At 37.9% G+C, this 23866-nt stretch overlaps 1 protein-coding gene and 1 pseudogene across 1 annotated transcript in view; one reads left to right on the top strand and one right to left on the bottom strand.

Annotated features, from left to right (window-relative positions):
• Nucleotides 1-23866, top strand: part of npr2 (natriuretic peptide receptor 2) — a 100908-nt gene that overhangs the window by 15357 nt on the left and 61685 nt on the right. The window contains exons 2-7 of the mRNA XM_039661811.2: nt 7377-7564; nt 12530-12643; nt 14142-14277; nt 15222-15316; nt 16257-16380; nt 19982-20066. Of these exons, the coding sequence (XP_039517745.2) occupies nt 7377-7564; nt 12530-12643; nt 14142-14277; nt 15222-15316; nt 16257-16380; nt 19982-20066 (742 nt within the window). The remainder of the gene's footprint in view (nt 1-7376; nt 7565-12529; nt 12644-14141; nt 14278-15221; nt 15317-16256; nt 16381-19981; nt 20067-23866) is intronic.
• On the bottom strand, nt 4724-5436 carry LOC148981636 (uncharacterized; annotated as a pseudogene).

Below are 23866 nucleotides of genomic sequence, written 5' to 3'. Positions count from 1 at the left end.
TGGTGGTAGACACCAACACTTCCACTAGAGTCCCCTCAACGAGGTGCCCCCAGTGTCCAATAGCACAAAAGACTCATTCTTACTGTCGTCTTGTAACGCCAGTCCCGCCCGCTGGGCCAGATATGTGCGTCTATTTGCTCCAGTTGTGTTCCCCAGAAATAGCTAACCCTGTTGAGTTCCTCCGGAACTCTTGCAGCATATGTATGTTGCATTGCCTGTTTGGCTAGTCCAAATGTGCAACCGCCACAGAACCTTCCTCCGGGTAGAATGTGTCTTCCGCAGCTTCCCCTTCTTTAGGGCATGCTTTCCCAGCTTTATCCAATAAGTAACACTGAGTGGGTCTTGCAAGGCAAGGCAAGTTTATTTATATAGCACATTTCATTCACTATGGCAATTCAAAGTGCTTTACATGTAGAGAGGAAAAAAATCACAAAATAACAGCAAGGAAAATTCAAACAGTTATTCAAATCTTTACATATAAATTAATTTTAATAATTTCACTATCGCAATTCATAGAGCTTTGTGTTGAAAATAGACACAAAATAAAAGCATGGGGAATTAAAGCAGTTAAAAAAGGAATTTAAAGGAAGTAAATGATACAGTTATAAAATAAATTTGAGTAAACTGAATTAAAATAGTAAAAAGATGATACATAGAATAAATGTATTATCTGGCAAAACCTTGGTGTATCTTATTTTGACTTATTTATTCGTAGATTTTCAGTAGTTCCATGGATTATATGAGCCCATCAGATTAGTAATCTGTACCAATCCAGACCAGTAATCTGTTTTAGAGTCACCACAGTGTTTCCTTGACCGTCATAAGTCAATCTCTCTCAAACTCCACCACAGGATTTAGTGCAAAACACCGGTTCATCATATCAATCAGTGCCATTTGAGTTCAGTGTAGAATGAAAAGGAAGAATACAGTCTTTCAAAATCAAACTGAGAATCCAGAAATAAAATATAGTGTAATCAGTTGGACGCACAGTGGCACAGTACTCATTCAGTAAATGTACAGCTAAACAGAGGTGTTTTGAGTCTGAATTTGAATGTGACTACTGTAGGAGCACATTTGATCTCTTCTGGAAGCTGGTTCCAGCTGCAGAGCAGCAGTGACTGACCTTCTCTGCTTAGAGCTCCCACTTTCTGCCCAAAACTGCGGGCAGGCCAGAAGACTCAAGCAGAGTGCTGGAACGACCAGCAGCAGTGGCGTGTTGGCCCATTCTGTCATATCACCATATCAGCATCCATATCATCATCATACCGAGAGTGACTGACTGATCTCTTCTGGAAGCTGGTTCCAGCTGGTTCACATTTGATCTCTTCTGGAAGCTGGTTCCAGCTGCAGAGCAGCAGTGACTGACCTTCTCTGCTTAGAGCTCCCACTTTCTGCCCAAAACTGCGGGCAGGCCAGAAGACTCAAGCAGAGTGCTGGAACGCCCAGCAGCAGTGGCGTGTTGGCCCATTCTGTCATATCACCGTATCGTCATCCATATCATCATCATACCGAGAGTGACTGACTGAAGAGGATCGTCTCGTTACGTATGGTAACCCTCGTTCCCCAAAGGAGGGAATAGAGACGTCGGTCCCAGATCCGGCTCAGCGCGGTTGCTGAGCCTCCGCTGTACGGCCGAATCACTAGGTCTGGCTCCTCAGTGGAAAAACAAAGATGTGAGGCACCTGCAGCTTTTGCAAATTCTCACATGCCGTTTAGTTTACACTCAAAGTGGATTGGTCTCTCAAGCGAGATCCCCATTCTTTTAGATCATCGTATGTATGTCTCCATTTCCTCTTTTGGGGAACGAGGGTTACCATACGTAACCGAGACGTTTTATGACTATAATGATTTAAAAAAAAAGTATGAGCAGGTCTTGCTTGTGCAAAGCTTGCAAGGGTGGTTAAAGCAGTCATCTAATCATTCAAAAACTTGAAGTATGAGCAATAGTAATTGGGATTCTTTCTTGATTTATCTACTGAATCCTAATTTAAACTTTATTTTTATAATGACAAATGTATTCAAGCTAACGATAAGAACCTCTCAAATGTATGGAAGCAGATTAAAACCAAATGTCAAATAGCTTAACTCTTTCCCCGCCAGCGTTTTAAAAAAAAGTTGCCAGCCACCGCCAGGGTTTTTGACGATTTTCGCTAAATTTGAATGCCCCCGCTGAATATTTTCTTCCATGAATATATGAAGATGATATATATAAAAATAAAGATCTGAGCCTCTGCTTTTAGGCAAAAAAAACGTTTTTATTTTATCTTCATCTGTTCTTTTTTTATTGCCTCTTGAACAGAGGTAGGTTTTGTCAAAAACACAACATTTTGGACAAAAAACTGAGAAAAAGGTGTTTTTATCAAACAAGTGCATTTAAAAGCAGAATACATTCAGATGTTGTTTCCTTCATATATAAAACTTTCCAAAATAAATTAAAAACATAAAATAAATGTAAAATATATCAAATTTCCCAGGATGTAAGGGAAATGTAACTTTTGCAATAAAACTTCTGCCTCTGCCTCTCTGTGTTCTACCTGTGAATAATGAATAATTGGAATTACAATAAACAGGCCTAGACACACACACACACACACACACACACACACAAATACATATTACAATGTGGTAAATGTGCACAAAGAGAGAAATAATTTGACAATTACACCTTCATATTTAGACAGCCACACATAAATGCCTGCACACACACATACATATTATAGTGTCATAATATTATACGATCTATCTGCGGCACGTCCATGGCTAGCATGAACATGTGCATCTCTCTCACTGACTACTTCGTCCCGATCAGATTCAGAATTATCAAATAAAGAGTGATCGGACTCCGAGTCCATTAACCTCCAGTACTTCAGCCATATACCTCTGCATTGTCTGTCTGATACATTCTCACTACTCCACTGTTTGAGACGATTGCAATCTGTTTCACTAAACAAAGAGTTGCGCAATCATTCAGGACATGCGCGCAGGTCTTCCTTACCATATACCACCTAAAACACGGATACCCGGAAAATTCCGTGTTTGGCGCAGATGCGTTTTTTCATTAAACACGGAAAATTCCGTGTTTGGCGGGGAAAGAGTTAATAGAAGACCAAGTTGTGTTTATATGTTTGTGAATATGAAAGACTGAGCATTCGCTTGCTCAAACGCTTGAACAATCTATTGCAGATGTGGGGTAGTACAAACACTCCGAAAACAAACCAATTACACCAATAATGGTCCAGAGTGTTTCAGTCCTCAAACAACAAAAAAATTACTCACAGCATACCAAATTCAGACATGTCTGATTACCATTACACGAGAGTAGATGTTAAAACTTCATGCTGATTTATACTTGGCTTTCGCCAAGGTAAGCTAAGACGTAGCTTTACAGTAAACTATGCTTCTCCATCCATTTACGCTTCTTTCCATATGGTGGTGTGACTCCCCTTCTGTCCGGCGTTAACGGCTGCAGTGTACTTGCCGCGTCAGCACACACGGCGGCTGCAACTACAGTGTGGTGACCCTGGCGTCCCAGAGTCACCCCCCTCCGTCCCCCACTCAACTCAGCCCAGCTTACTGACCCCTACAGAGACCTAACCACAATCACGCGCAACCCAACCATACGCGCCAACCCGTTTGATAATGGCTGTCGAGCCCCACTGGTGCGCTATAAAGCAGTTTCAGTGTCAAACGGTTCCGTATGGCATACCACTTACTGCAAACCACAATATCTGGCCAACCACCGTCATTCAAACAATATACACAGGAACGTAATGACTGTAATTTCAGTGCAACCTATACAAACAGACTCTTCAAGAATTCTACGAAACCGTAGCGTGGCGGCCTGTACATAGCCAGCTAAAATCTTTCCGTGTCAACCACAGCCAGTTACTGCTTCTTTCTGCTGCTTCAGATAAGTTCTTTACCGTGCGACGCAACTCTTGGCCACTGAATCCGACGTCTCTGAGGAACCGGGTTGTAGAGTGTGCCACAAAACCTCAACAACCCACTTCCACTGGAAAAACTTGGACTCTCCATCCTCGCTGCTCTGCCTCAGTGGCCAGATAAGCATACCGCAATTTCTTCCTCTCATATGCTTCATCTACGGCATCCTCCCATGGCACTGTTAGCTCTATCAGCTGAACAATGCGTGCTGATCCAGACCACAAAACAATATCTGGTCGTAAGTTAGTGGTAGCAATCTCAGATGGAAAATAAGCCGTTGATCAAGATCAGCCAGCATCTTCCAGTCCCTAGCAGTTTCTAGTTGTCCTGGGCGAGAATTGGTGTTAACACCTTTTCTTGGTGGTTGCTCACCTGGGCGGAGGAATATTGTCTTCTGCGTGTAATATTTTGCAGGCGGCAACTTATTGGTCATACTACGCTTGCCCTCCAATGCTAAAGCCAAACATCGCAGTACTTGGTCATGGCGCCAAGTAAACCAACCCTGGCTAGGAGCAACCTTACATCCTGTCAGAATGTGCCTTAATGTGGCAGGTGATGAACACAAAGGACAAGAGGGATCCTCTCCTACCCTGAGGTTTAGGTTCTGCGATGATGGGAGGACATCATATGTTGACCTTATAAGGAAACTGATCCTACTCTCTTCCATTTACCAAAGGTCTTGCCAGCCCAACTTGCGTTGTTCCACACTCTCCCATCTCATCCACTCTCCCTGCTTGGCCTGGGTAATGGCCTTTATACACCTCATCCTCTCCTCCTGCTTTCACACCTTGTTGACTACCAGCTTCCCCCTTTGAGCTGGGCCTGCCTTGTGCCATTTAGGAGGAGCTACACTAAGCCCAAAACCCCCTCTTCCATGCTGTACCTGTCCCACAATATCCCCAATATGAAGGGCAGCCTTCGCCTCTACTACAGATACCAATTTTTAACACAGGGGCTGCCTCCCTTACACATTTGTCACGTGACTCAACTAAGGTCATTTCCAGTCTGACCCTGGCACACTTAAACTCCTCGGTTAAAGCAGAGACTGGCAGCTGCAATATTCCTTTACTATAAAGTCCCACTCTGCTGAGGCAGCGTGGAACTCCCAACAATTTCCTGATGTATAACTTATTAACGCGTCCAGCTTATCCACTGTTGTCAAAGAAATCTCGTACACAGTCAGTGGCCACAGCAACCTCGGCAGCAGACCAAATTGAAAGCACCAGAGTTTTAGCTTGACTGGTAGAGCAATGCTGTTTATACTCTTCAACCCTTCCACTGCTTGCTGTCTAACTTCTCCCACTCGAACTGTGTCCCTTAGATTCCCATCCTACCATCTCCCAAGACTCTTCACTGGCTTCTCAGAAACTGTTGGTATTGCCTCACCATTAATGAAGAATGTTTTATCTACTACCTTTCCTTTAACTATCGAGATACTCCTTGATTTAGAGGGCTTAAATTGCATTCGTGCCCATTCAATATTATCTGTTAACTTCCCCAATAACCGATTAGTACAGGCTACTGTTGTAGTCATGGTTGTCATGTCATTCATGTATGCTCTGATTGGTGATAGTTGCATCCCAGAAGCCAAGCGCTCTCCACCTTCTACCCATCTTGATGCCCTAATGATTACTTCCATTGCCATAGTAAAAGCCAGTGGAGAAGAAGTACTGATCAAGAAGTAAGAAGTACTGATCAATGCGAGGCCCTTGTCCCTTCTCCCTCAAGCATTTCATTTTTCTCTATTCATTTTTATTTCATTTTCCCTACATTCCCTATTTATTTCATTTTTCCTTTCTGAGATGATAGAGTGGATCAATTACATCCTTTATTTTTCTTCAACAAATTTGAGTCATTTTCAAAGAACAGTTGTGACAATTTTGAGGAAAGAAAGCACAACAGAGCATATTTTGTACATTTCCCAATACAAACTAATATCTTTGGCATGACTAACAAAAACAACCTAGTGCAAAAGTGCAAAAAGTCGCAAAACCGCAAACACATTTCAGAATCTTATCGTAGACTATTTTGAAACAAAATGTTCTCAAACATTAATCATTGGTTTTGTATCAGCCAGGCTCAGGCAAATCCTTATAAATTCTATAACACAGTTGAACATTTTCCTTGCTTTTTTGTACATTTGTCTTGGAGCGCATCCAGGAGACAGCAGGACTACTTGGCATGCGTTTGTCTACGCTATGGTGGAAGAGCTTAGAATTTGGGGGCTGAGAGGCAGACAGGGGCCGGCTTTGGTCTAACACTTAAGGAAATGTCTGCTAACTGTGAGTCTGGCTCCTGAGCTGGCAGAAGAAATACTGAATGACATTGCTAATGGAAATAACGACCATAGTGTAGCAGCCAAAACATACACACACACATAGTGTATGCAAAAGAGTTCACTTGTGCATTAATATGGTGCCATGCATTATTTTTTATGCATCTTCTTAAGAGCCAGGAGAAACACCAAATCATTTTCATGTGTGCATCCAGCAGCAAAATCTGTACATTGTAAAACATTTTTATTTTAACTGTTAAAGACTAACAATGCAACAGTAAAAACCTGTCAGTTGGTTAATGGTAAGTTTATGTCTATAATAAATGCATTGCGCGCTACAATCTTAACACTTAAACCCCGGATGAAATGACTCGTTTAACATGATCAGCCCAGTTATTTTTGATTAATCAACTTTGGAAATATTACTTCATTTAAACAACTTTAATTAATTTGACCTAAAACTGGAGTTTGTATCAGAAAGAAAAATATGTAAATGAAAGCAATTCAGATATTGTTTATTTTGTCTCGTTTTTACTCGTAGCTTATCAATAAACAAGTGTTGTGCAAAACCAAAAGCCTACCATTGTTTAGTTCTAATTAAAGCTCTCTGATGTGTTGTTTATTATGTTCTATTTTATTAATTAAAATGTGGTCAGATTCTGATGTTTTCTGCATGTTACACATAGCCTAAATGCTTGTGCGCTTTCCTTTCAATCATAGAAAGCGCCGGCATAATTTTTTTCTTTGTTTCATCATATAAGACTAATGTTGTAAACTTAAATTGGGAGATGAAGTAACCTATTTGAGACTGACTGTAAATGAATAAATCACAAAACGCCCATGCTACATGACCACTGCCATTGATAGAGGCTAAAGCGAAATTTGTTTTACACTCCGTGAAAAAGGCCTGCCTACCTAATTTAAACATTTTCCGGGGAAAGAGATATCCGATCAGATACACAGGCCATTTTATGTGAACAACAAATATAAATGTGCCGTGTCCTGATTAGCTGATTATTCGTTTCTCTTGTTTGTATCACGTTGATCGCAAGTTAATGCCAAATGTAAATGCAGCCTTAAGAACTCCAGTCATATTTGTATTAGGAAATGTAAATTTAGTTTCTAAAGTGTTTTTTGGTCTTCTTTTTTTCTACCATAGTTGTGTATATCTCTGGGCCTCTACAGACGTTCTTCCAAATAATGAATCTGTTTGAGGATGAGGTGAAGAATCCAGAGGACTATGCCATCTTCTACCTTGATGTGTTTGCAGAGAGTTTAAGTGGTGATGTTCCAATGCCCTGGCAGGGTTCAACAATACAGTGGAATGACCCCATCAAGCTATTTCAGGTATCATTAATAATACCCATAGTAACCAGCTTTGCTTTAGCATCACCAGTGGCACTTATTTGCGTTTGCTTTTGAGAGTGGTCAAGAAACTACAGTACTTAACACTTTCAGCCTTACATTGTTATTCAAGGTTTTGTATGATCTCAGTGAGTTATTTTTTTCCATGTTAATGTGCTTCTTGCATCCAGAATTAAATTTGAAGTCATTTAGACAGTTTTTATTAATTTTACTGATATTCAGTTAGTTGGAAAGCCTGCCTGGTTACTTTGATTGTGAATAATGCATTAGGTTTCCTTTTACTTAAATGAGTAATTTCTCTTAAGGCTGGTTAATTCAACATTGAAAAAAAGCATAAACGCATTTTATATAAAAAGATTGCAATAAATTGGAGTTACTTTTTCTAATAAGGACAGAAGGTAGGGTGGTCCAATGAGGCACATGTCATTGGGGGCCCCCACCCCTTATTGCCCCTAGTTTATCTTATTGACAACAAAAGATATAACATTATAGTTAATAACTTATTCTTTAAATTCCACATACGTATCATAATCAACGGAGCATATCTGCATGTGTTGTTAAGTGTAAATATAAACATCAGCACATATGATTTATTTTATAGTTAAAAAAAAACTATAGACTGAACGATTTTTTCATAAACGATCTTCAAACTTTCCATCAAAATCCATTTGTGCCATTAAATGTACCATTTCTTGTTATGCTTTTTAAATTCAGTCTTTAAAATATATATTATTTGACAGATAATTGAGTCAAACAGCCTAGTAACAATTTAGAGGGTACTTTAGAGAAGCTTTAATTGGAGCTGTTCCTTTTTGGCAGTTTAATGTGCATTACACAATATCCAGTCCCTCTTTATATGAATGTCTTTAACTACTATAAAGGCTACTAACATTTAAATTAATCATTTGATACCATGCACTTACTGTGTATATACATTTTTTACATTGTACTTAAATTTAAAAAAAAAAAATAACTGCATGGAATTACAGCTGTAATTCATTTCTGTAATCTATAATTAATTACACTGTTGACCCTTTCCTTACACCTTAAAAAACCCTTTAACATATAACTAAATTTGTTCCTAACCTTTACCCATATTCAACCTCAATACCTCAATACCAGCAAGTGTTCTTCAATACAACATAAACGCGATACATCGTGCCTATGGGGGGCCAAACAGGAAATAATTAAATGCAATCCTGAATATATAGTTACAGCTCTGAATATATAAATGTAAATCCCGAATATATAGTTATAACTCTGAATATATAAATGTAAATCTGAATATTTAAATGTAAATCCTGAATATATAGTCAAAACTCTGAATATATAAATGTAAATCTGAATATATAAATGTAAATCCTGAATATATAGTCAAAACTCTGAATATATAAATGTAATCCTGGATATATAGTTATAACTCTGAATATATAAATGTAATTCTGAATATATAAATGTAAATCCCGAATATATAATTATAACTCTGAATATATAAATGTAATTCTGATTATATAAATGTAAATCCCGAATATATAGTTAAAACTCTGAATATATAAATGTAATCCTGAATATATAGTAATAACTCTGAATATATAAATGTAAATCCTGAATATATAGTTATAACTCTGAATATTTAAATATAAATCCCAAATATTTTCACACAAACATTGTGCTGAGGCCACCTATGCAAAATGGTAAAAGCCCCCAACAATGCATGGCTTAAAATTAATCAACAAAGGCTCTAGTACAGTAGCCTACGTTACACTGAGATTTCATGTAGGAGCTGGATTTGAGCGTTTGAGCCGTGAGCGATTGAGTGGAGCGCATTGGCATAGAGCGGAATATTGAGCGGAGCTCACATGCTGAGTTATAACTATATATTCAGGAATTACATTTATATAATCCAAATTACATTTATATATTCAGAGTTTTAACTATATATTCAGGAATTACATTTATATAATCCAAATTACATTTATATATTCAGAGTTATAACTATATATTCCGGATTTACATTTATATATTCAGAGTTATAACTATATATTCGGGATTACATTTGTATATTAGGGATTTACATTTATATATTCGGGATTACATTTATATATTCAGTGTTAGAACTTGGGATTACATTTATATATTGGGGTTTACATTTATATATTCGGGATTACATTTATATATTCAGAATTACATTTATAAATTCAGAGTTATAACTATATATTCAGAATTACATTTATATATTCAGAGTTATAACTATATATTCGGGATTTACATTTATATATTCGGGATTTACATTTATATATTTGGGATTTATATTTATATTCGGGATTTACATTTACATATTCGGGATTTACATTTATATATTCAGAATTACATTTATATATTCAGAGTTATAACTATATATATTCGGGATTTACATTTATATATTCAGGATTTACATTTATATATTCGGGATTTACATTTATATATTCATCGTTGTAACTATATATTCAGGATTATATTTATATATTCAGAGTTATAACTATATATTTGGGATTTACATTTATATATTCAGAGTTTTAACTATACATTCGGGATTACATTTAATTATTTCCTGTTTGGCCCCCCATAGGTGCCGCCTAAAAATTATATTTATTTAATGTAAGTACATACTTAAATACATTCTATTAACTATCAACTATTCTATTATTTGATCTTGCCACCAATGTGTGGACTTTATCATACGGAATGACTCACTTTTGTCACAGTGTAGGCAAGGCAAGTGGAGTAGTAGAGGATTTAGTTTATTTACAAACACTAAGGCTAAGGTAATTCAGAAGGAAAGAATCACTGTAAAAGCTTCACTAAATAAAAGACGACGGAATGTGAGTAGAACTAAACTGAGGGCTTGAATATACAGGACAAAAATGGGTTCACAAAGCAATCAGTAACCATGGCAACAAACAAGGACATAAACTCTAACCTAGAAAACAGAGAATAAGCGGGAAAATCGAAGCCACTGGAAGGCAAGCCTGCAACCTTTAGCCAAAAAGCGTAAAAATGGTATTTAGAGAATGTCACAACAGGTACAGTAGGACTTATTTACAACATTGCCACCACCAGCAAATGTGTAGTAGTATTTAATAATTGGCATTGTGTAATACTGGGTTGTCACGGGTTGTTTCATGCAAACAGACGGAGATAAAGAATTGCAGTTCCAATAAGAAGTTTAATGAGAATAGCAAATAGTAGCCAGGCAGCCAGCCAGCCAGCCAGCCAGACAGACAGACAGACAGACAGACAGGCAGGCAGGCAGGCAGGCAGGGCAACATACACTAAATGGAACATAACTGGACACTGAGTGAACAAGAGAAACTTATGCCGCATTCCAGGTAACCTGTAACCCGTGTTTTTCCAACCTTATACCCGAGAAAGAGCACTGGAACAGCAGTCAAACCTGTGACTTCCCACTAGATCGATGTACTCCCAGTTACAAGCTTTGACGTCACATAGCCCGCAAAACCATACAAAACATCAATGGCAGCCCCTACGTATGCAGTGTTTCTGCAGGCGGTACACGGTGAGAATAGACTTTAGGACAATATAACGTTAATATAAATGCTGTAACAGCTCTTCCTGCTGAAATGTTATCAAACTTTTATAAAGCAGCACATAAAGTGTCCAATAGAAGGAGGCAAAAGGGGCTGCAATATGCGTTCAAAGGCTTTATTCAAGACATACAGGTGAAACGCAATCAACAACAAGGCATCCAAAATAGAGGCAAAAGCATAACGTTAACGTTGCCGGTCACAGTCAAAAAATGAACCACCGCATTTCCTACTAATCGAGACGGAGGCTGGGACTAACAATATCAGGGAGCAATACTGTTCATGCAAAGCTCGGTAGGTCTCTATTCACTTCTATAATCGTTATTACAAAGCAAACGGACTATACGAGTAAAACGTTGTATTTATTAGCAGCGTGTGCTAGCGTATCAACAACCGGTATGAGAACCGAAATCATAACCTAGAACATTATAAAACGGTCTAACTAGTATAACTTCACACTCACAGTAAGGTTGGAAGTAAAAAAAGATGTGCTTGTATCTGTGTTGCAAATGCCCGAGGCACACGTTTAACCATATTTTGGATAAAATTTCGACGGTAATAACCTGCTGAGACCAAAAATATGAGACGCCTGTGTTGAAAGTCAATGGAGCGCAGTGAAAAACTGTCGGACCGCTGTGGGAGCTGGTTCTTGGCTGGGCTGTGATTGGTCAATCTACATTCTAGGGCGTGGCTTAGCCAAAGGTGAATTTCTTGCGGTATGCAGCATTAAATACACATAGTAATTAACCAAAGACGAACAGCTGTGATGATAGAGTTAGTGTCCATAGTAACAGATGAGTGGTGGGGAAATCAAACAAAGGAACACACGTGACTAGAGAATACAAACTTAAAGTCCTTGAAAACTAAACAAACAGACTGGAATAAAACAGACTGGAATATAAGTTGTTAAAAGTGTAATTCATTTTTTTGAATCAGTTGATTAGGTTCACAAAACCAGTCTGATTGGCCAGTCTGGTTCACCGACTCAAAGAGCTGGAAGTGAAGATTGTCAGTGAATAATTTGAAATTTGAGTCTGTTCTTCAGACTAAGCTATTGAATGCCTTAAATACAATACAAGTCAAGAAAAGAAAGTCAGTCAATTGGGTTTGACTTGAAGGTGAGTAAATGATGACAGAAATTACATATTTGGGTGAACCTTCCCTTTTTGTAAATTGTGTTGACTTCTGTTGGTTTGAGTTTTTATCACGTGTCTGGCATCAGTAAAAACATTTGGCAAAATCTTCAGTGACTTATAGTGTCAGGAATTGAATATTTGCCTACAGGTCAGATCACATTATGTTCTTATTATGTTCTTTTTATGACTCTTAGCTCTTTGACTGTTTCCCCCCCCCATCTCTCTAGTCTGTGTTCATTGTAACGTACCGGGAGCCAGACAGCCCTGAGTATACCACTTTTCGCAAAGAACTCCACAAGAGAGCAATGCAGGACTTTAATATAAAATTGGAACCCTCAATGGTGAGTTGCTCATAAACAAGATCAGGTATTGGCACATATGCAGAGCCATCTGTCACATCAGATTTAATCAGAACATTTGTACAGACTACATAGTTTTTTTTTTTTTGGCTTACTATCACTGTCTTGAAAATATTGAACATTCTGTTCAGCTCTATAGGCTTTCAGGAGCTAAACTGTGTTTCCTTTAACCACAAGATCAGATATGACACTTAAAAGCGCTTGAATCATAAGTTTGACTTCCTCATGTCAGTCCCATTTTCCTGAATCGGCTGTACCCTTTGACAAAAGTAGGAAACAACTCCCCGAAACCCTAGATCCACATGTAGCTGCCAAATAAAAACATTCAGGAAATTAATTATTTAAAGTACTGGTACTTTAAGTACTGGTACATACTAAAATGGATTGCAATTATGAGAAAATTATTAATCAAATTTCTGCTTACAATAATTATACTAATTACCATCCAGTCTATCATAAGGGATTATCTCGCTTCCGGGTTTCGTGGGCGGGATTTGTCAACTTTGTGCATGTCCACTTCCGACGCAGTTCAACAATGGCTGAGACGAAGACAATATATGTCACTGCTCTGTTCCACTTTGTAAATCTAACCAACAACGCCAACCCTACGTAAGTTTTCATGGATTCCCGACTGAATTGAGTATAAGGAAGAACTGGATTAAAACTTTAAAATAAAACAAGGTAGCACGTTTGTTTGCAGCCGGCACTTTAGTGAATCAGACTAATTTACCAGGGATGCCGTATAAATAAACTCAGTGCAGTCCGTCATCAGTTCGCCAGCGAAATCGGTGATTCAATGGAAGTGGCAGTGCACAAAGATCACTGAATCCGGAAGTCCTACGTATCAGCGTGATAATCCCCTATTGTAAAGATGTTTAGAGTGGCTCCAAAATGTTTTTTTTTTTTACTTTAATGCAACACTCAAAACTATTGGAAAAGGTAAATTATTCCATTTACCATGGGACTCAGTTGACCCCTAATGCAGGGAAAATTGTGTCAAGTCAAGTCAAGTCAAATATATTTATATAGCGCTTTTCACAATACAGATTGTATCAAATCTGCTTCACAGTATCAATCAAAACAACTTAACAGTGTCTGTTTATTACTGGAAAAAAGACATCCAAGTTTGGTAGAGCTGATCAATGGTTCAGTATGATGGGTCATTTAATTTTGAATATGCCCAACTGAGCAAGCCAAAGGCAATTCAATTGTCAATTGAAACATGCATTGGGCACATCATCTTTCTATGTTTTAGATGCTTTCTTTTTATAAAAAGCTGATATGAGCCAATGAAATTAGGTCTATAAATTAATAATTAATTCAATTACATTTTCATCAATGGACAGCCTGTTAGTTTTTACTCTCCTCATTTCTCCTTCCCTGAGAACAACTGGCAGATCTTATGTTTGTACAGAATGACATGTAGTTTTAGATTTCTTGATGTTTCCCTGAATTAAAGCTCTGTTTTGCTTTTCCTCAGATGGATTTTATTGCCGGCTGTTTCCATGATGGTTTTGTTCTATATGCAAAAGCCCTCAGTGAAGCGTTAGCAGACGGCGTGTCTCAGAATGATGGAATCAACATAACTGCGAGAATGCGAAACCGCAGGATCTGGGGTGTGTTGAGTGGTCTTGGTTTACAAATGTAAAGATACATGTTTGATAAAAGCTTTCTCAATATGATCCTATGGTGTTTTGACATTCATTTCAACAGGATGGTCACAGATTACAACATTTAGGCCCTTCACAGTTTGAGGATGTGATGACAAGTATCTGTTTTTTAGCGGCAGTGTCAAGCTGGAGTGTTTTGGCAACTTTGCTCGGATTCTTTTTAAAGTGAGCAGAGGGCTTGTAAGAGCTCCTCTGAGGTCGATGTTGGTAAACTCTCATCCTCTCTTGCAGGGAGTGTAGAAGTCAGAGTCCTTGATTTAAGGCATATCCCAACTAGCTTGTGAATGGAAAATCTATTTCTAATACACAACCCATCTGCTGAGCCCTCTCCCTGAAGGAAACTACACACACTGTTTCAAACACGGATAGGAACCAGGCAGAATATTGAATGCACTGCAAAAAGTATTTTTCTTAATCAGTATTTTTGTTTTATTTCCAGTAAAATTATTTAAACATACAGAAAAACAAGATTAATTTAGAGAGAACTCTGCAAATTATGTAACTAAAATGATGGAATTTATTAGTACAACCTTGCCATGATGCAACTAAACAGAGGGAACAAATTCAGAAAACAATATTTTTTTCTTCTTCTGAAGGTCATGTACAGTATGGGGTCCAAAACACACAATTCAAGGTTTATTCTAGTCTCTCATTCTGCCTCTCAACTTAATTGATCTTGTTTTCAGAACTTTTAACTGTTTAATTTGCTCAGTTCTAATACATAACCTTAGCTATGACAGCGCTTCCTCTCTCAATAATGTATTTTTTTTCTATGTGTCTTAAAAATCACTTTTGGCTTACAAAGAAAAAACAATATGTGATCTTTTTACTCTGCAACACGCAGATAAAAATGTTTATTTGATCCCTGGGCTTGTGTTTGTTCATCACAGGGGTGACTGGCCTTGTAAGCACAGATCGGAATAATGCCAGATACACAGACTTCAGACTTTGGGGAATGACTAACCTAAAAACTGGGCAATATGCAGTAAGTACCACAAATTCAGCCACCTCATAAATACAGAACATGGATTCTTATTCATACATAAATAAGAAATACTAACACAGTTTTGAGAAAGTTTTTAGCAGCACCAAATTTTCACAAGGCCTTTATTTTTTCAATGTAGTTTACTAATGGAATCCAATGCTGCCACATAAGAGTTTCAGTACCCCAGCGTGTGAGCAATAGTAACTGTGATGTCTGCCTTAGCAAACACAGAAATAACGTTATGAAGGATGTAGCTTTCCTGTGGAATCTTTCCATAGTGAAAATCTTTTTGATAGACATGGTGACAATAAATAACAATGGTTAAAGAGTCGAGCATATGTAGAACAACAGTCTAATTTAACCCACATGCCACATGCTCCATAATTACAGCAAATGTGGCTGTGGTTGGACGGCTCGATATACCAAATAATGTGTTACTTAAAAATCAAATCCTTTACTAGCCCTTCTCTCCTAATCGAAAACATGTGTTCATGAGCTTGTAAGCGATGTGTTCATTTTTCAGTTTGACTTGTTCATTCATAAATGTACCGGGAATCTTGTTTGATTTAGAGAGGCCTATCACAACAAAAAAGAAAAGAAAAGAAGTGAAATGAAATGAATGGTTATTTAGCTAGTAATAAAGTGATTGAGTTATACCGTGCATTGTTGCCATAGTTACCCCTTATTTAACCTTTATGTATTTAGACTTTATTTTCAGTTAGTTAGAGAGTGGTGATGCATGTACACACAGTGAATCATGTGCAGAAAAACATCATCATCTCATATATTCTAGTATATTTTCCATCAGAGATCATAGACTTAAAAGTCTTGTTGGTAGGCCATGTAAGTCTCATTTTTGTAATATGTTTTTTTCCTGATCTGAAATGTTTTTCAGCTCACTGTAAATAAAATATGTTAATGAATATTTCTTGTTACACAGACTGTTGGTCACTACAATGGGACCAGTAAAGAAGTCTTGTGGTCCCCAACAGAGAGGATTCAGTGGCCAAAGGGTTCCCCACCTCTGGACTACCCACCATGTGGATTCTCACCATGCATGGAAGGTAGGGACCTTTTTAGTGAAATCTGAATACTTACAATAAGGAAAAAGCCACGATTTTGGCAATTGTATATATATATATATATATATATATATATATACAGTATATATATATATATACATACAGTATATATATATATATATAATATATATATATATATGAAGAGTTCAGATGCAAAAGCCTCTAAGTGCCATTTGAAATTTTCTTCTAGAAGGATCATTTTTATCAAGCTTGTATATTTAAGTTCAGTGATTTCACTTAAATGGCAATGATAATTACCTATTAATTGTTATTTAAGTGAAATTACTGAACTTAAATATACAAGTTTGATAAAAATCATCATTAAAGAAGAAAATTTCAAATGGCATTTAGAGGCTTTTGCATCTGAACTCTTCATATATATATATATATATATATATATATATATATACAGGGACGTGCACAGGAATTTTGAGGGGCAGTTGCTCTGACCTGAAAAAAGGGCACCCCCCCCCTCCCCCTCGCGGGCTATATGAAGGAATATATTCAGTTGAATTTGTCACCTTCCAAATTGCCTTATCTGGCCGTGTTTATGTCCAAACGCAATGCCTCATCTTATGGTCTTATTATTTTTTATAAAGATTGCAAAATGTCAGAGATGAGACAAATGAGCAAAAGAGTTCCTCATATTGTTGTTTATTGTTTTTTTATTATTATTATTATTTATTTATTTATTTGAAAAGAAATAATCTGGATTGAATGGAAAAACTCGAAAAAATAAAAAACGCTTAGATTTCGGGAAAAAATACAATCCTTTTTTGCCAATCCTGACCTCCCCCTGGGGCCCTAAGCAAAATTCTGCTAAGGGGCCCTCTACCTGGTCTGTGATGCCGTGAGCCATGTAAACCATTTGCCATTGCCACTCAAGTCAATACCGCCCAATAACAATCCTCCCTCCTTTAAACAAAACAGTCAAAGAATAAGTACAACAATATAGAACAGAATGAGGTTCAAACAAATAATATTTACTGAATAAAGCATTTTTATAGAATGTTAAGATAACAAGTGAATATTAACGTAAACATAAATAAGAAGAAAATAATAAAGTACAACCCTGAACTTTGGCTTTTGGGATTAATTTTGATTCACTCTACAGCCTGGGTATTTTTTGGAATCAGTAGCCTATGATTTTTATTTATTTATTTATTTTTTATGCATGTTGAAGCAAATCTTGATTTATTGTTATTTACTGAGGGATTTGCATTCATATTGACCAGAATGTCCAGCTAATCATCATTTTAAATTCAATAGCCTATAAATCAATAGTCAATCAATGTCAAATTGCCAATACATTGGTTTATCTTGCATAATTAGTGCAGTTGTTTAGAGTTTTTAACTACACTGAGACTATAATCAGTGTCTTTATAATGTGTACTTTGATTGGGAGTGCCATCATTCACGTATTGTACAGTATTTCTGGTCTCCACATTTCTGCTTGAAAAATGCGAGTTTCATTTCGTGCACGCGCATATGAACGCAACACACGCGACGCGGTTATGTTTTCCGAGCTGTAGTAAACAAACACTGTTGTTGCACTTTGTCGTTTATAAAAAACAAAACGTAATAAATAATGGTATTTTACTCTCACTTTTGTCAGGCAAAAAGTGATGCAAGAGATGCACTGCCTGCCCAGATAGGTTAGCAAGACCAAAAACCATCAAACTTTGCTGACATCAAACTAGAGAGGAGAGAACACAAGTTTACCTGACTGCTGTTCCCGCAATTCACTCTCATGTTTTTCTTCTTCCTCTTTTCGTGACGAGAAGGATAGTTTCGCTTCATTTTGTCATGGACTTCGTACACATTAATTAGCGCGCGACACGAGATGGAGGCGCGGCCTGAGTAATTTGCGGTGCCTTACCATACACACCGGTCGCGTGCAGTCTATGGTCGCGTGCGGCACTGCAGCCACGTAAACAGTTTGACTTTCCCTTTCAGTGCCCGAATGGAAGTGAATGAGGCTTTGCGATTTTTATATTATTTTTTTGTCTAGGCCTACGTGAAATTCTACATCCATTGTACGATTTTTTTTTTCCTCGGAAGGGCAACCTAAGTCGAGAAGGGCATATGGGCAGTTGCCCGGGCAACCTGAGCAACCCCCCTGTATATATATGTATATATAAATAAATTCAGTTTTATTCAGCTGAATCAAGGTTCTTTTCAGAACCTAAAATGTGACTAAAATGTGTCATCTGTGAACGTTCTATATTATGTTCTTTTCAGTGTTTAGCAGAAGTGCAAGCACTGTAAACCTCCTTTCTATGTTAATCAGACTTATTGTAGATTGGATCACAAAACTCTTTCACTATTTGCACAATTATTCATTTTTTCCACCCTCAAAAAATGTTTTGGCTTAACAAAAAACAATTAACGCAACAACTTTAATCATTTGGTTTTTGAGTTATAAGAACTTCTAATAAAATTACGTTTCACCAACAAACTACATGGAGTTGTTGGAATTTTATAATTTGTAGCATGAACACAAATTTATAAGTTTATAGCACAAATTTACTCAAAAAATTAAGTCGTTCCAACTACTTGAGTTGTAGCCCTGGAATCAAATAATCTTACCTATTTCAGTTAAAAAACACAGCTATCATAGCACATGATCAATGTAACTTATTTAGCATGTGAACAAGTAAGATGTTACTACTCACTGGCATTAGCTCAGTCATATTGAATCAATGTAGTGTTTACCTTAATGTAGTCTGATCTTCAGCAGAATCAACAATACAGAAACTGCGTATTTTAATTGTCAAACATAGTAGCATTAAACACTAACAGGTCTTTCCCTTCACTAAAAACAACATTTATTCTCCTTATCCAGTCATATGCAAAGTATACTGGGAACTAGATATCCTCTGCACAATTAAAAAAAAAATTCAAGACAATTTCATTAAGTTACTGCAACTTAATTTTTTTGAGTTAAAATTACACACAATATTAAGTTAATGTAATGGTCAACATTATTATGCCAACAGAAATCAACAAAATAATGTTTACAACTTAAAATGTTTAATTAAGTCGATATATAAGAATATAACTCGCAGCCATGAATTTATATCATCTGTGGTAACAGGTCCCATGAATTACTTTTTTGAGTGTACCTTTAATATTTATAGTAGCTGCAGGGATTCAACAAATGGTGGAGAAGAGTGGTAAAACTTGGTATATATTCAGATGCAGAATGTCGATAAGCTCACTTTCAGCATTTCAAAAGTCTGATTAAGGTGCCTAGATGGCAATGGTGGAGTGAGACTGTGCAGTCCCAGTAAAATAAAGCCTAATAGATATAATCTGCTGCATCCTCCACAACCTGGCACTCAGAACAGACCTGCAAGATCAGGAATTGCGCTGTTTAGGCTTCGTTATACATAGATGGGTTTTTTTTTTTTTGCTGTGAAGTGATTTGCAAAATTTATTGTGAATTTATAGTGAATCAAGCACTTAAAAAAAAGTGCAAATAAATGCTATCAGCGGGCCCGATTCATTAACTTTGAAGTCACGTTTAGTAATACTCGCAAAATACGAGTTTAGTTTATATATAATTGTTTTACTTTCCCAGATCATCTTCCTGTCCTTGGAATAGTGGCAGTTGGGTCTGGACTGGCCCTCATCATTTTCGGAATCTCCAGTTTTCTTATCTACAGGTACGTTCTTTTTTTACTACAAGCTTTAGTAATAGTTTTCATTTTCAGATTACTGACAACACTTGAAATACCCCAGAGAGGTGTTATTTAAGGGTTCACAGAAAGAGGACATGCTAGAACTTGCAGCTGTTTCTTTTTTCAGAGGATTTACGGGAAAAGCTTCTATAGGTGCCAGAGTGGAATTTACATGATTGTTGCCAGAGGAACAGCTCAGCAGTTGTTTGAGTGAAAACTGGAAAGTATGTCTGTTTCCGAGACAAATGCAGATAGTCTAAATATTTCACTGCTTGTTACACTTGGTCAGCTGATATTTTCAACAAATTTTAGGCTGTGATGTTTACTTCATTACGTCAATTATGACTAGACCCAGACGGAATCTGTGGACGTTGTATTTTTAAAGCTGATTTTTGGGAGCATTTTTAAAGCAAATCCGTGGAATTGTATGGAATTGATTTAAAACGTGTGAAACAGTGCTGAGAGTTCTATAATCTTTTCAGTATCTTAAAGCATAATAAAATTAGGCATTTTTTCTGAACTAACATAGGAAATAGAAAGGATGTGATGAAACAAGATAAAATAATTATGAAAATAATAATAATAAGATTTATAATAAATAATAGGGATGCATGATATATCACAACCATTTCTGTTATCAACTAATATTGAATCTATTATTTTTCAGCCATAACTGTAATATTGGTGTTGACCTAAACAATAATAATAGAAATAAACTAGAACATATTCAGAAACAGAAAACATATTCAGCACAAACTTGTGTGATAAAATTGCAACTGGAGTTTTAAAAAAGAGGCCTTCTACAATACATTTTTTAAATTTCATACTTTTTCCGTATATAATGTTAAGGGTTAGATAATTTATAGACAAGGACAAATAAATAGAGCAGGATAAATAGAAAGTTGTGCACTATGGTTCTTGCATTATGAATATTGTTACAGGTCTACAAATTTGAATTTAAATCAAGGCAAACATGATGTTTCAAGCAGAAAAATGTTGTTCTTTAAGTAATGCTCCCCAAGTGATTGCTCATGTTTGATATCAGAATTTTTGTCAGGAGTTAATATGCAATGAAGCACACGAGACAGCACATTTATACTTTTCCATTTTTTCCAGTTTACTTGACTCAGTCTACAAATTTAGTGTTTCCTTTTTTTAATAAAATCAAAGAGAATACTACTGAATAGTCTGGAACGACATCGTGCGGAAAAGGGAATTGTAGAAGTTGACTCATGGGTTATATAAATGGGCTCAATTCCAGCATAGTCAACACTTTGTAACAAATATTGATGTTAGCTCCTCATGGCTACTTAAATAAATATTGCAGTTGCAGCAGAGGTAGACTTATTCTTGGACTTGTCATTCATTTGGTTTAGAAAAATTGTCCTAAAATGTATAAGATTATGTATAAGAATACCCAATCAGACATACAGTACACACTCACACACATTTATTTCACACAACAGAAACAAAAAGGATCAAGTAACAAGAATATAAGCTGATTGACATCATTCTGATGATTGAGCTTTTCAGCTAGAGCAAAAAGAACTGCTGCTCTTTTCAATTGTCCACTTGATTCTTTAAAAATAAACATCATAGATGTTAACCTTACATTAACACATTTTTGCAGATTATTTTATGAGAAGTAACATACATTGCATACAAATTGCATTTGCATGTTATTTTCTAGGAATCAAAGTCATGACCTTGACATTTCTACCATGTTTATCATTTGAGCTCTAAGATTAAACTACAATATTTTATTATTAATAATAAAACATTGACTAATTTTGGTGCTACACTTGGGAAGGCAAGGCTATGGATATAAATGAGAAAGTAACATTCAAAAGCAACACCTCCATGCTGTGCAAATAAGAGAAACGTCTCGGTTACGGATGTAACCCTCGTTCCCTGAGTAGGGGAAGTGACGGAGCATGGGGGTTTCGCATAGAAAGCCAATCCTCTTCGAGTATTTAATAACGAGCCAATGGCATGAAAATGCCTTAAGGCTGCGGAATTTACATAGCGTAACGCCGCCCCACCCCGTGGATATAAAAGGAGGAAGTGAACGCAACCGCAGTATGTCTTCGCTGAGGAGCCAAGACTGAACTCGGCGTCTACCCAGCGGTACAGCAGAAGTGGCAAGGAGACGTAACGTCTCCGTTCCCTACTCAGGGAACGAGGGTTACATCCGTAATCGAGACGTTCCCTTTCGTAGTCACTCCAAGTTACGTCAGGAGTGATGGAAAATGGGGGTCTATGCCATCACGCCATCTTCATAGCTGTCTTCCAGTGCCCTGCGAAAGTCTGGCCTCCTACTTACTTACTTACTTACACAGGAGTTACCTACTTTGACACAGGAATACCAAGGTACACTGGGAAACATATCCCGGGAGGGACATGCTACCAATGCCTACTGTAGGGAATACACATATGGCTGTGTTAGGGACTACATATGGAGATCACTGGAGCACCAACCTAAGGGTGGCTAGAAACTTAACTCCAGGAGTGGCAGATGGCTTGCCGAGGGAAGACACATGCTCAGAGAGGCTTACATTGGATAATACACATGAGACGGTTACCATAGGGAACCGTGCACACGGAGGCACCTAGCCGGCATCCAGAGCAAAAGCAGTGGTGCTAGCATCAGAAGTGCTGGAGGACTCAAGGCTTCAACGGAAGACTACTGAGGAAATATCGCACTTATCCAGTCCGAGGAGTGGAATGGCGAGCAAGCGAAGACACCTTACCGGGTCCAGTACTGGCGGAAGCGAGTACGCGAGAGGACACCGGCTCTATTCGCAGATTATAGAATCTCGCGAAGGTGTTTGGTGTCGCCCAGCCTGCAGCTCTGCAAATGTCTGTTAGCGAGGCGCCATGCGCTAGAGCCCAAGAGGAAGCCATACTCCGAGTGGAGTGGGCCGTCACACCAAGGGGGCACGGTCGACCTTGCTGTTGGTAAGCCAAAGCGATGGCGTCCACTATCCAGTGAGACAGCCGCTGCTTTGAGAGAGCCCTTCCCTTCTGGCTCCCCCCATGACAGACAAAGAGCTGGTCTGAGGTCCTGAAAAACCGCGTTCTGTCAACGTAGGTGTGCAGCGCACGTACCGGACAGAGCAGTGCCAAGGCTGGGTCTGCCTCCTCCAGGGGCAGCGCTTGCAGTTTCACTACCTGGTCCCGGAAGGGAGTGGTAGGAACCTTGGGCACATATCCAGGCCGGGGTCTCAAGATCACGTGAGAGTAAGCCGGCCCGAACTCCAGGCATGCTTCGTCAACAGAGAATGCGTGCAGGTCCCCTACCCTCTTGATGGAGGCCAATGCAACCAGGAGTGCTGTCTTCATGGACAGAAACTTTAACTCTACCGATTGCAAAGGCTCAAAGGGAGGCCTCTGCAGAGCACTTAGAACTACTGAGAGGTCCCAAGAGGGCACGAGGGGAGGGTGAGGCGGATTTAACCTGTGCGATCCCCTCAGGAACCTGATGGGGATAAGTCAGGAACCTGACTTACCTTCTACTCAGTGGTGGACAGTAACGGAGTAAATGTAATTCGTTACTGTACTTAAGTAGCTTTTTTGCGTATCTGTACTTTACTCAAGTATTTAAATTTTGGGAGACTTTTACTTTAACTCCACTACATTTCAAAGTCAAATATCTTACTTTTTACTCTACTACATTTTCAAAATCAGTCGTTCCTTTTTATTTATGAGTGGATAAAAACGTAACTGGTCAAACGAGCCACCAATCACAGTACAGCGCATGTGCTTTGTTTTGAACTTGCCTTGGC

The sequence above is a fragment of the Pimephales promelas genome, chromosome 4 (assembly GCF_988280905.1).
Source record: "Pimephales promelas chromosome 4, fPimPro1.hap1.1, whole genome shotgun sequence".
Classification (NCBI taxonomy): Eukaryota; Metazoa; Chordata; class Actinopteri; order Cypriniformes; family Leuciscidae; genus Pimephales; species Pimephales promelas.
This window is presented reverse-complemented; position numbering and strand designations above follow the sequence as displayed.